This window comes from Chiloscyllium punctatum, chromosome 31 (genome assembly GCF_047496795.1).
Source record: "Chiloscyllium punctatum isolate Juve2018m chromosome 31, sChiPun1.3, whole genome shotgun sequence".
NCBI classification, from domain to species: Eukaryota; Metazoa; Chordata; class Chondrichthyes; order Orectolobiformes; family Hemiscylliidae; genus Chiloscyllium; species Chiloscyllium punctatum.
The window spans coordinates 76,296,096-76,310,298 of NC_092769.1; the positions used below are offsets into that span (position 1 = coordinate 76,296,096).

At 51.8% G+C, this 14,203-nt stretch overlaps 1 protein-coding gene across 11 annotated transcripts in view; it reads right to left on the reverse strand.

The window, feature by feature from the left end:
• The window catches only part of LOC140457122 (histone acetyltransferase KAT5), a 32,906-nt gene extending 19,454 nt beyond the window's left edge, over positions 1-13,452 (reverse strand). For 4 of the 11 annotated variants that reach the window (XM_072551143.1, XM_072551142.1, XM_072551139.1 and 1 more), the window contains exons 1-4: positions 13,119-13,451; positions 5,110-5,178; positions 2,426-2,562; positions 283-348 (exon numbers count right to left, since the gene is read on the reverse strand). In XM_072551143.1, the coding sequence (XP_072407244.1) occupies positions 283-348; positions 2,426-2,562; positions 5,110-5,178; positions 13,119-13,185 (339 nt within the window). In that variant the 5' untranslated portion in view covers positions 13,186-13,451. Of the gene's footprint in view, positions 1-282; positions 349-2,425; positions 2,563-5,109; positions 5,179-13,118 lie in introns of all 11 variants that reach the window. The other 7 variants (XM_072551148.1, XM_072551147.1, XM_072551141.1 and 4 more) reach the window with 3 other exon arrangements.
• Between the last annotated feature and the right edge of the window lie 751 nt (positions 13,453-14,203).

Consider the following 14,203-nt stretch of genomic DNA (forward strand, 5'->3'; position numbering starts at 1 on the left):
AGAGGGACAAATAACCTCTGCCAGTCTCTGCAGTGATGTGGTGGCAGAGGACAGAGTCAGGGAGGTCATTAAGATGCCCCTCCAATTAAGCCCAGGGTGACTGGTGAGAGGGGAGGGGGGCGGGTGGAGGAGGCAATGGGGGACCAGCAATCATCAAAAGAAATGACCAAGCAATTTAAATGGCTGTGGCTGGGACAGAAGCACTGCACTGACTGTCATTAATAACATCAACTGGAAGGTAGAGTCAGCCCTCTTGGAACAGGATTAAGAAATCTGCAGTACCGGTGTTGGAATGGTTTTGCCAATCCCTGCTGCTGATGTGTGCAGTGAAAGATCGAGTGTCTTCTTCTGAGGAGGAATAGAGATTAGGTTACTCACGTACACGGTCCAACAACACAAATACGGCTGCTTTTGCCGGGCTTCAACACGTTCCAGGGCCTCGCTACCCCACCCTCGTTCCTGCTGCCTCCAACCCTACACCTCCCCTCCCCATCCCACCACCGACTCCATCCCATATCCTCACCCCTCTCTCTCTCTCCATCTCAATCCCGGCCAGGAGAAACACCCCCATGGCCATCCAACTGAGACCAGCTCATGCAGCAAGTAACAAGGGGCAGAGGTGTTTGGGTGGGGGTGGGGATCATTAAAAGCTCGTAGACAAGGATAACAAAAACCAGAACTGAACGAGGCGAAGGGGAAGTCGGCCGTGACATTGAGGGGCCTGTAGCTGAAAGGTGTACACAAAACCCTGGTCAGACTTCACCTGCAGTCACTGTGCTCAGTCCCTGACCTCAGGATGGGGGGGGGGGGTGAGAAAGAGGAGGGGAAACTGGGGGCAGCCCAGATTCGCCAGAATCTTTATTGGCTGGAAAAGAGCTGCAGGGGCATCCTGAGGACGTGAAAGGTGCTACATAAATGCAAGGTGTTCCCAGTGAACCCATATAACCCTGTTCTTACCTCATGCTGTCCATCACCTTCTCCCACTGTCCGTCACCCCCTCCCCCGGCCTGTCTTTCACCCCCTCCCCTGCCCCACCCTGTCCATCACCCTCTCTCCGCCCCCCCCCACCCCCCCCCACCCCCTCCCCTACCCCCTCCCCCACCCCATCCCTACCTTGTCCGTCACCCCCTCCCCCGTCCCACCCCCACACTGCCCAACACCCTCTACCCCACCCCCACCCGCCCCGTCCTGTCCATCACCCTCTCTCCCCCCCCCCCCACCCCATCCCTACCTTGTCCGTCACCCCCTCCCCCGTCCCACCCCCACACTGCCCAACACCCTCTACCCCACCCACACCCCCACCCGCCCCGTCCTGTCCGTCAACCCCACCCCCTCCCCACCCTCAGTCAGTCCGTCACTTCCATCCCTGCATGTCCGTCAGCCGCACCCCACCCCCACCCTGTCCGTCATCCCCACCACATCCCCCACCCCCAGTCTGTCCGTCACCCCCACCCCCGGCCTGTCCGTCAGCCGCACCCCACCCCCACCCCCACCCTGTCCGTCATCCCCACCACATCCCCCACCCCCAGTCTGTCTGTCACCCCCACCCCCGGCCTGTCCGTCAGCCACACCCCCACCCCGTCCATCAACCCCACTCCCACCTTGTCCACCCCCACCGTCCTGTCCATCAACCCCACCACCTCCCCCACCCCCGGCCTGTCCATCACCCCCACCCCACCCCCAGTATGTCTGTCACTCCCCACCCCCTCCCTCACCTTGGCCTGTTTGTCACCCCCACCCTCCCCACTGGAGCATTCCCGTATCCACTCCACCTCCCACCATTGGCCCCTCTGTCTTGTCTGTCCCACACGGCCCGTAATCCCTCTGAGAGCATCCCTCTTGTCTTTCCCTCTCCACTTCCCCCACAGCCCCTCTGTGTTCCTACACCCAGCCGGAGCCCCAGTCTCCCAACCAACCCTGGCACCTCTCACTTCACTATTCCACATTCCTCTTCCTCTCCGTTCTCAATCACCCCACTGTCTATTGTTCCCCAGCTCACAACCCCACTCTTTCTGATTACAGGTGCTCACTGCCCACCACAGTTGCTCCGTCTCTCTCTCTCTTTTCCCACTGCAGTCCCGCTCTCTCCAACCTTCAATCTTAGTCTGTCTCTTTCTGTCAATCCCTCAAAGCTCCTTGCTTTCCCTCTCTCTATCCTCCCTGCAGCCTACTGCCTCCATCCTCCCCTTTTAGCCTCTCTCTTCCGCTCTTGATCCCCGTCGCTCACCCCACCCCCACAACACTGCTCCCCGTCCACTCCTTACTGCCCCCATTTCTCTCTATCCTCCCCTCACAGACTCCGTCTGGCCTCGGAGACCCCTCTCTCTGTCCTCCTCACGTAGCATCTCTCTCTCTCCATCTTTTTGCACTCTGTATCCTTTATGTCTCTCTCTCTCTCTCTGGAGACGTTTATGAGGGTCATTACCAGATCTCTCTCCGGAGAGCTCGGCCTGGATCCTGGAAGGCCGTTCTTAGTTGGAGTCTTAGCTTCCTTTTTCGGGAACTGGATTTTCTTTAGATCCAACCTTTCTGGAGTCACCCACTCGTCCAGACGCTTGTTAACTGTAAATAAAAAAGACTGGACTTGAACACCCATCCCAGTGAGAAAAGAGAGACCTGAAAAGCCAAATGCTGCTCACCCCGGATTACCAGCCAGACCCCACACTCCTCAGCCTCCCAACTACCCGTAACCAACATTACTCCTCAATGCCACCCTTCTCACCTTCCCAGCAAACACCTTCACCTCTGATAACTACCACACTCCACAGCATGGCAAAACCTTCAGATCCCCACCTTGGGTAGTATTTTCCTTTAAATCAACACCAGCCAGACACACGGCTGCTATCACACACCCAACACACTTACCGAACGCACCTGTCCCCACCGGGACGGTACCCCACTGTTATACAGGACAGACCTGTCCCCACCAGTACTGTATCCCAGTGTTATACAGGGACAGGCCTGTCCCCACCAGTACTGTACCCCAGTGTTATACACTGACAGACCTGTCCCCACCAGTACTGTACCCCAGTGTTATACAGGGACAGGCCTGTCCCCACCAGTACTGTACCCCAGTGTTATACACTGACAGACCTGTCCCCACCAGTACTGTACCCCAGTGTTATACACTGACAGACCCGTCCCCACCAGTACTGTACCCCAGTGTTATACACTGACAGACCTGCCCCCACCGGGACTGTACCCCAGTGTTATACAGTGACAGACCTGTCCCCACCAGTACTGTACCCTAGTGTTATACAGGGACAGACCTGTCCCCACCAGTACTGTATCCCAGTGTTATACAGGGACAGGCCTGTCCCCACCAGTACTGTATCCCAGTGTTATACAGGGACAGACCTGCCCCCACCGGGACTGTACCCCAGTGTTATACACTGACAGACCAGCCCCCACCGGGACTGTACCCCAGTGTTATACAGTGACAGACCTGTCCCCACCAGTACTGTACCCTAGTGTTATACAGGGACAGACCTGTCCCCACCAGTACTGTACCACAGTGTTATACAGGGACAGACCTGTCCCCACCAGTACTGTACCCTAGTGTTATACAGGGACAGACCTGCCCCACCGGGACTGTACCCCAGTGTTATACAGGGACAGACCTGCCCCCACCGGGACTGTACCCCAGTGTTATACAGTGACAGACCTGTCCCCACCAGTACTGTACCCTAGTGTTATACAGGGACAGACCTGTCCCCACCAGTACTGTACCACAGTGTTATACAGGGACAGACCTATCCCCACCAGTACTGTACCCTAGTGTTATACAGGGACAGACCTGTCCCCACCAGTACTGTACCACAGTGTTATACAGGGACAGACCTGTCCCCACCGGTACGGTACCCCAGTGTTATACAGTGACAGACCTGTCCCCACCAGTACTGTACCCCAGTGTTATACAGTGACAGACCTGTCCCCACCAGTACTGTACCCCAGTGTTATACAGGGACAGACCTGTCCCCACCAGTACTGTACCCCAGTGTTATATAGTGACAGACCTGTCCCCACCAGTACTGTACCCCAGTGTTATACAGGGACAGACTCGTCCCCACCAGTACTGTACCCCTGTGTTATACAGTGACAGACCTGTCCCCACCAGTACTGTACCCCGGTGTTATACAGTGACAGACCTGTCCCCACCAGTACTGTACCCCGGTGTTATACAGTGACAGACCTGTCCCCACCAGTACTGTACCCCAGTGTTATACAGGGACAGACCTGTCCCCACCAGTACTGTACCCCAGTGTTATACAGGGACAGACTCGTCCCCACCAGTACTGTACCCCTGTGTTATACAGTGACAGACCTGTCCCCACCAGTACTGTACCCCGGTGTTATACAGTGACAGACCTGTCCCCACCAGTACTGTACCCCAGTGTTATACAGTGACAGACCTGTCCCCACCAGTACTGTACCCCAGTGTGATACAGGGACAGACCTGTCCCCACCGGGACTGTACCCCAGTGTGATACAGGGACAGACCTGTCCCCACCGGGACTGTACCCCAGTGTGATACAGGGACAGACCTGTCCCCACCGGGACTGTACCCCAGTGTTATACACTGACAGACCTGTCCCCGCCAGTACTGTACCCCAGTGTTATACAGTGACAGACCTGTCCCCACCAGTACTGTACCCCAGTGTTATACAGTGACAGACCTGTCCTCACCAGTACTGTACCCCAGTGTTATACAGTGACAGACCTGTCCTCACCAGTACTGTACCCCAGTGTTGCACAGTGACAGACCTGTCCCCACCAGTACTGTACCCCAGTGTTATACAGTGACAGACCTGTCCCCACCAGTACTGTACCCCAGTGTTGCACAGTGACAGACCTGTCCCCACCAGTACTGTACCCCAGTGTTATACAGTGACAGACCTGTCCTCACCAGTACTGTACCCCAGTGTTGCACAGTGACAGACCTGTCCCCACCAGTACTGTACCCCAGTGTTACGCAGGGACAGACCTGTCCCCACCAGTACTGTACCCCAGTGTTATACAGTGACAGACCTGTCCCCACCAGTACTGTACCCCCGGGTTATATAGATGGGAATGCACAGTGTGAAGTGTGACATTATGAATAATACTTACAGTCTATGTAATGGACATAGAACACCTTGCGCCCGCTGATGTCTTTAACGCTGAGGATTTCAGCGAGTGCTGGAGTGAAAAGAAGCAAATAACACGTTAATTTTCCTCATGTGAATGACCGCAGACAGGTAGACATCATTTCAAACCCAGAGATGGCCTGAGCCAGCTTCAGCACAAAGCACTCACTCCATAGTAACCCTGGTCTTCAACCATCCCACTCTCCATGCAGTGCTCGAAGCCTGCCCAGCTTGTTATTCCGATTATCTGGGACTGCCCACCCCTGGAGAGGTCTACTCCACTCTGACAGCCATCCTAGTAACAGCTGACCATTCAGCCCCTCTAGAATTAAACAAGAAACCTTCCCTTTAACGGCCCTGATAGGCTGCCAGTAGGTATAGACTTTAAACACTCTCTTTACCAAAGGCTGGCTAATATTCACGGCCTGACATTTCAACCTCTGGATATTAACTGATCAGTTAATAAATCATTGGATTAATGTGCATATGGCCAAGCCAGCACTTCAAAAATTATCTCACTGGCTGCCAAATATTCTTCTGGCAATGTCCCAAGGTGGTGCAGTTGCTATCTAGATGCAATTCCTTGCTTTGCTCCATCCCTGCTTGGGGTAACAGCAGCACCCTTGTGGTGTTTGCACCCAAAATGACACCGTTGGCCCCCCAATAGCCTGGAGGGTGTTACTGCACAAGCTGAATACCTCATACTTAACTAAAGCCAAGTAAAATAGCAAGTCCAAAGGGAGTAGCTCAGCTGTGGCCCCAGAGGAATACAGGAAGCAATAAGAGGGAATTTAAGAAAGCAATTAGAAGAGCGAAAAGGGGGAAATAAAAATGGATTTGTGAACAAGATTAAGGAGAATCCTAAGATATTTTATAAATACACTAAAGGGAAGAGGTTTTTTTTCAAGTTCGGGATTTTAGTAAAAAAAAACACACTTTTAACTGATCCCTGCAAATCCGAAGTGGAGGGGGAGGTGTGTGCTAAGTGCTCAGAGTAACGGTCTGTCGGCACTTTATATCATCAATTGGCAGGGGTGTCCCCTCAGAGGAGTCTGATCGACTCTGCAGGATGTGGGTGGGGGGGAGAGAGAGAGAGAGAGAGAGTGAGAGAGCTGGGTGTTGAAGTTTCCTCAGAGACATGGGAGGATATTTGGGAGAATGCAAGGAAGATATCAATTTACAATCGTACCCATGCTTTACAGTTGAAGATTCTCCACAGGGTCCACTTGGCTGTGGACCGTTTCTAACAATTTAAACCTGGGATATCTTCAGCATGTCCCAAGAGCAAGGTCTGTATGGGCTCGTCTTTGGTCTTGCAATAGACTTCAAACATATTGGAGTGTTGTGGCGGGTGCAATGGAAAGGATTTTGGGTGTAAGGGTGGAGAAGGACCCGATCTCTCTCCTTCTGGGCCTGCCCACTGTATTTCCTCTGGACACACATAACAAAAAACCTTTTCAATGTTCTCACGTTCTGTGCAAGAAAGAATATCTTGCTAGGTTGGATGTCCGAAACCACCCCCCCCCCCAACCCCAGGCCTGTCATGGAGCATATTCCCGTGGATTTTCTCACAAATTATGGAACACCACAAAACTGAGAATTTTTACAAGACATGGCAGCCCTTTGGGGAATACCTTGACAGAGATTTATCTGCCACACGAACAAGGGCTTTTCTATAGCCATAACTATTGGGTTTTACGAGTCCAATATCCAGAGAGGAGGAACTGTGAATGTATGAGCGTTTTGTTTGGCTGGGCTGAGTTATTACTATTTATTAGTATGTTGTTGGTTATTTATTTATTGAAATAGCCAGTCTGGGTTTTTTCTAAATTCTATATATGTTTATACATTTGTACATGAGGGTAGATTGGGATTTTTTTTTTTGCACTGTTTTGAACTGAATTGTTTTGTACTTGTTGTAATATTTAAAAATCTATTTTTTCAATATCAATATACTTTTAAAAAAGGGAAGAGGTTAACCAGAGTAAGTGGAGGGCCCAAGGAGACCATCTATGTGTGAAGCCCCAGGATGTTGGAAGCTGTTGAATTAATATTTCTCTTCAGTCTTCACTCTGGAAAAGAAGAACTAAGAAACTGAATTCAGGAAAAGGACTGGTGGGGAACTTTCACAGTTTGACATAGGAAACGGGGAGATACTGGAGGCCGTCGGCTTTAAAAACAGACAAATCCTCTGGCCTAGATGAATTTGCATCCCAGGTTGCTATGGGAGGTGAGGCAGGAAATTGAAGGGGCTCTGACACAAGTTTTTAAATTCTCTCTGGCCACGGGAGAAGTGTCAGAGGATTGGAGGACGGCTAGTGTGGTTCCTCTTTTCAAGAAAGGTGGGGAGTCTCCTCTCAGTGGTTGGGAAACTATTGGAGAAAATTCTGAAGGAGCGAATTAATATCCACTTGGAAAGGCCTGGGTTAATTAGGGATAGTCAGCATGGCTTTGTCAGAGGGAGGTCATACCGAACAAGTTTGTTTGAATGTTTTGAAAACATGTCCAAGTGTGTGGAAGAGGGAAGTTCAGTTGATGCAGTTTAAATGGATTTTAGTAAAGCTTTTGACAAAGTGGGAGACTGAGGTTAAAGCACATAGAATTGTGGGAAACTTGGTGAGATGGATCAGAAACTGGCTTCGTAATGGGACACAAAGGGAGGTGGGAGAAGGATGTTTGACTGACTGGAGGCTGGTGTCTAGCAGTGAACCACAAGGATCAGCATTGGGACCCTTACTGTTTGTTTGATATATATACAAATGAAAATGTTGGGGGAATGTTAAGCAAGTTTGCAGACAGCACCAAGATTGGTAGGGTGATGAAGGGAAGAAGATGGTTATAGGTTACAGGGAGATATGGGCAGATGGTTAGAGCAGTGACAGATGGTAGTTAACCCTGAGAAGTGCGAGATGATGCACTTTGGAAGAGGAAACAAGATGAGGGAGGACTTAATGAATGGCAGGACATTGGGTTGCTTAGAGGAACAGAGGGAATCTCCAGGTAATTATTCCCAGATCCCTGAGGTCACTGAGCACAGGAATAGGATCGTTAAGGCAGCAGCATATTCCTGCAGATGCTGGAATCTGTACTGAAAACCATAACTGCTGGAGGTCACAGCAGGTCAGACAGCATCCATGGAGAGAGAGCAAGCTCATGTTTCGAATGCAGAAGACTCTTTGTCAGAGCTGAAGGGAGGTGTGGAGGGGGTAGCGTTTATGCTATTGTTTGGGGGGGGTGGGAGTTATTGTGGGGTAGGGTGCTGATGGAGAAAAAAAGTGTTGATAGTTGAGATTAAGTTATGGGAATGCGAGAGTGGCAGAACGGTGTACCTCCTGCCAGACTTGAATGTCAGACAATCCCTCTGGAGTGGGAGGAGGGGAGAGAGGACATGATAAGCTAAAAGAAAGGGAAGGAACAGGTTCACAATTTGAAGGTGTTGAACTCAGTATTGAACCCAGAAGGTGAGATGTTATTGCTCCAGTTTGCTGTGAGTCACTGGGACACTGCAGCATGCCGAGGACAGAGAAGTGGGCATGTGAGCAGGACGCTGTGCTCAAGTGACCAGCTATGGGAAGTTTGGGGTCCTGCTTGAACACAGATCAGTGGTGTTTTGCAAAGCAGTCACCCAGTCTACACTAGGTTTCTCCAATGTAGAGTAAGCCACATTGGGTCCAAGGAATACAATCCACCAGATTGGAGGAGGTCCAAGTGAAAAGCTGCTTCACCTGGAAAGAATGTTTTGGCCCTTGGATGGCGAACAGGGAGGAGGGGAAGGGACAGGTGGTGCACCTTTTGTGGTTACATGGGAAGGGGATGGTGGTGTCAGTGATTGTGCAGTGGACTAGGGTGTCCCAGACCCAAAACGCAGACAGGGGGAGTAAGGGGAAGATGTGTTTGGTGGTGGTGTCTGAAATGGTGAATGATGAGCCTATGAATGCAGGATGAACACCGAGGACAAGGGGAATCTGATCAAGCTGTTGGGAGTGATGGGAATGGGCAAGTGTGGAAGCACGGGTGATAGGTCGGATACGGTTGAGAGCCCTGTCAACCACAGTGGGTGGGAAACTACGGTCACGGAAGAAGCAAGCCGAAGCAGCAGGCGCTGTGCTGGAAGGTGGCACCATCCAAACAGATACGGCGTTGGTGAAGGAACTGGGAGAATGGGATGGAGGTGGGAACAGCTGTTGTGAAGGTAGCTATGGGAATCATTGGCTTAGCAGTGCATGGTGGTGGATAGTTTATTCCCCAAAATGGAGACAGAAAGGAAGGCAAGTGTCAGATTAGACAATGTGAAAGTTATCGAGGGGTGGAAATTGGAGGCAAAATAAATAAACATTTCAAGGTCCTGGAAGGAGCACGAAGTGGCACTGAAGCAGTTGTTGATGTACTGAGAAAGAGAGTTATGGGAGGAAGCCAGTGTAAGACTGGAACAAGGATTGTTCCACATCCCTCAGAAAGAGGCAGGCAAAACTGGGACCCATACAGGTGCCCACAGCCACTCCTTGGACTTGGCAGAAGTGAGATGATTTAAAGGAGAAATTGTTCAGGGACAGAACAAGTTCAGGAACGCAGAGGAGGGTGGTGATGGATGGGGATCGTTCAGTGTCCAGTCAAGGTAGAGACCAAGAGTTCTCAGAGCGTCCTGGTGGGGAATGGAGGTATAGAGGGATTGGACATCCACAGTGAACAGGAGGCAGTTCGGGCCAGGGAACTGGAAATTGTCAATATGGCAGAGGGCATCAGTGGAATTGCGGATGTAGGGGGGCAGGTGCTGGACAAGTGGAGAGAGGATGGAGTCAAGGTAGGAGGAAATGAGCTCGGTGGAGCAGGAACACACTGATACGATAGGCCAACCGGGGCAGGTTAGTTTGTGGATTTTGGGAAGCCATCTAGAATTAAAATGTTAACTTGTTCTTTCTCCATGAATGCTGTCTGACCCCCTGTGCTCTCCAGCATTTATAGTTAAGGTGGCATGTGGGATATTTGCTTTCATAAGTCATGGCTTAGAGTATAACAGCAAGGAGGTGACGTTGGAGCAATACGGAGCATTAGTTAGACCCCAGCTGGAGTATTGTGTGCAGTTCTGGTTGCCTCCCTACAGGAAGGATGTGATAGTGTTAGAGGGGTCCAGAGGAGGTTCACCAGGATGTTACCCGGGATGGAGAAATTGCGCTATATGGGGAAACGAGATAGTCTTGGATTGTTATCTTTAGAGACAGCAGACTGAGGGGGGACATGATTGAGCTGTATAAGATTATGAGGGGTATGGACAGGGTGAATAGCGAGCAGCTGTTTCCCTTGGTTGCGGGGTCAATCACGAGGGGGCATAGTTTTAGAGTGGAAGGGAGGAGATATTACACCACAGCAGTTCCAGTGGGGCAGCACCTCTCAAGACTAGGAACAACTTTTGCACCCCGTGGATCCAGGGAGATCCAGTGGGAGCACCCCTTATGACCAGAAACAAGAAAATCCATTGGGAACGTCACTCATGTCCTGGAGAAGGTACTGCATTTTGAGAGATCCAATGGGAGCTCCACCAACCCTACCACATCCTGGAGGAGATTTCACATTTGGGGAGTTCCAATGGGAGCCTGCGCCCCAGATCCTGGAGGAAGTGCTGCACTCTCTCAAGATCCAAATGGAGACCTCTGCACAACATGGAGGAAGTATCACATCCAGGGAGTTATAATGAGAGCAACCCCACTGTGTACTGGAGGAGATATCACTCCTTAGCTCTCAGGTGCAGAGAATGGGAGCATCCCCCCCAATGGCCTGGAGGAGGCAGCGCACTCAGTATTATCAACAGGAGCACACCCCCAATGATCTGGAAGAGGCAGTGCAAACAGGTATTCCAACAGGAGCACCCCCACCATGGCCTGGAGAAGGGAGCACCATCAGGTATGTCCAACAGAACTGTACCCCTAATGGCCAAGAGGAAGGACTGCCCTCAGGTATTTCCACTGGGAGTGCCCCCCAATGACTTGGAGGAGGTACTGCACTCAGGTATTTCCAATGGGAGCACTCCACACTGGCTGTAGGAGGGACAACCCTCAGATATTTCCAGGGGCAGCACCCCCCATGGCCTGGAGGAGGTAACGCGCACGAGTATTTCTAATGGTAGCACCCCCTTATGCCCTGAAGGAGGAAACGTACACGAGTATTTCCAATGGTAGTGTCCCCTAATGCCTTAGAGGAGGTAACACACACGTGTTTTTCCAATGGTAGCACCTCCTAATGCCCTAGAGGAGGTAACGTACAAGAGTATTTCCAATGGTACTGCCTCCCCAATGCCCTGGAGGAAGTAACCCACACGAGTATTTCCAGTGGCAGCGCCCCCCAATGACCTGGAACAGGTAAAGCACAGCACACAAGTATTTCCAATGGGAGCGCCCCCCAATGCCCTGGAGGAGGTAACGCACACAAGTATTTCCAATGGGAGCGCCCCCCAATGCCCTGGAGGAGGTAACGCACACAAGTATTTCCAATGGGAGCAGCCCCCAATGCCCTGGAGGTGGTAACGCGCACGAGTATTTCCAATTGCAGCGCCCCCCAATGCCCTGGAGGAGGTAAACCACGTGAGTATTTCCAATTGCAGCGCCCCCAATGCCCTGGAGGAGGTAACGCACACGAGCATTTCCAATGGGAGCGCCCCCCAATGCCCTGGAGGAGGTAAAGCACACGAGCATTTCCAATGGGAGCGCCCCCCAATGCCCTGGAGGAGGTAAAGCACACGAGTATTTCCAATGGGAGCGCCCCCCAATGCCCTGGAGGAGGTAACGCACAGAGTATTTCCAATTGCAGCACCCCCCAATGCCCTGGAGGAGGTAAACCACGTGTGTATTTCCAATTGCAGTGCCCCCAATGCCCTGGAGGAGGTAAAGCACACGAACATTTCCAATGGGAGCGCCCCCCAATGCCCTGGAGGAGGTAACGCACACGAACATTTCCAATGGGAGCGCCCCCCAATGCCCTGCAGGAGGTAAACCACGTGAGTATTTCCAATGGGAGCGCCCCCCAATGCCTTGGAGGAGGTAAAGCACACAAACATTTCCAATGGGAGCGCCCCCCAATGCCCTGGAGGAGGTAAAGCACAGGAACATTTCAAATGGGAGCGCCCCCCAATGCCTTGGAGGAGGTAAAGCACACAAACATTTCCAATGGGAGCGCCCCCCAATGCCCTGGAGGAGGTAAACCACATGAACATTTCCAATGGGAGCGCCCCCCAATGCCCTGGAGGAGGTAAAGCACAGGAGCATTTCCAATGGGAGCGCCCCCCAATGCCCTGGAGGAGGTAAAGCACAGGAACATTTCCAATGGGAGCGCCCCCCAATGCCTTGGAGGAGGTAAAGCACAGGAACATTTCCAATGGGAGCGCCCCCCAATGCCTTGGAGGAGGTAAAGCACACAAACATTTCCAATGGGAGCGCCCCCCAATGCCCTGGAGGAGGTAAACCACATGAACATTTCCAATGGGAGCGCCCCCCAATGCCCTGGAGGAGGTAAAGCACAGGAGCATTTCCAATGGGAGCGCCCCCCAATGCCCTGGAGGAGGTAACGCACAGGAGCATTTCCAATGGGAGCGCCCCCCAATGCCCTGGAGGAGGTAACGCACAGGAGCATTTCCAATGGGAGCGCCCCCCAATGCCCTGGAGGAGGTAAAGCACACGAACATTTCCAATGGGAGCGCCCCCCAATGCCCTGGAGGAGGTAAACCACATGAACATTTCCAATGGGAGCGCCCCCCAATGCCCTGGAGGAGGTAAAGCACAGGAGCATTTCCAATGGGAGCGCCCCCCAATGCCCTGGAGGAGGTAACGCACAGGAGCATTTCCAATGGGAGCGCCCCCCAATGCCCTGGAGGAGGTAACGCACAGGAGCATTTCCAATGGGAGCGCCCCCCAATGCCCTGGAGGAGGTACTGCACTCCCTGATTGCCTTGCCGTGAGGCGGCAGACCCCCCCCCCCCCTCCCCCCGCCATGTCGGGTACTCACGCCACTCGTCCTCATTCTCCTGGTTCCTCCGGAGGACGGGGAGGCGACATCCTTCGATCACCTCCATGGCGGCCCCGGGCCCCAGGCCCCGGGCCCCGGGGGGGGGGGGGGGGGTGTGTGTGACCGAGAGACAGACACCGGGAGAAGGGGATGGTGCCGCTGCCGCTCTCCGTCACCTCCCCCCAGCCCCCGGACTCTCCCGGCCGCGGGGAACGCGGTGCAGTCTCTCTATTTCGATTTGTTAAAACGCGGGGGTTTTTTTTTATTTTTTCACCGTCTCCGCGCCGCCGCCATCTTGTCTTCTCGGGGTCCTTCGGATGGCCGAGGTGTCCGCCGCACCGCCTGCTCCCCCCGGGGGGAGGGGGGAAACACACACAGGACAAAATAAAATCAACACAGACAGTGCCCAGGGACAGCAGCTCCCAGGGGAAGATACTATCACCACATTGAGAAGTGTACTAGGTCACATTTACCATTTAAAACCACCCATCATTTACCCCGCACTTTAACCAAGGTGGGGCTTATAGCTGACTATCCCTGTGCCTGACTGCAGCAAGACACCCAGAAACTCAATTATTATCAATATTATCATTAATATCCCCTCAAACATCACCCTCACTGTTATTATCATTATTATCATTAATATCCCCTCAAACATCACCCTCACTGTTATTATCATTAATATCATTAATATCCCCTCAAACATCACCCTCACTGTTATTATCATTAATATCATTAATATCCCCTCAAACATCACCCTCACTGTTATTATCATTAATATCATTAATATATCCTCAAACATCACCCTCACTGTTATTATCATTATTATCATTAATATCCCCTCAAACATCACCCTCACTGTTATTATCATTATTATCATTAATATCCCCTCAAACATCACCCTCACTGTTATTATCATTAATATCATTAATATCCCCTCAAACATCACCCTCACTGTTATTATCATTAATATCCCCCTCAAACATCACCCTCAATGTTATTATCATTATTATCATTAATATACCCTCAATCATCACCCTCAATGTTATTATCATTATTATCATTAATATCCCCTCAAACATCAC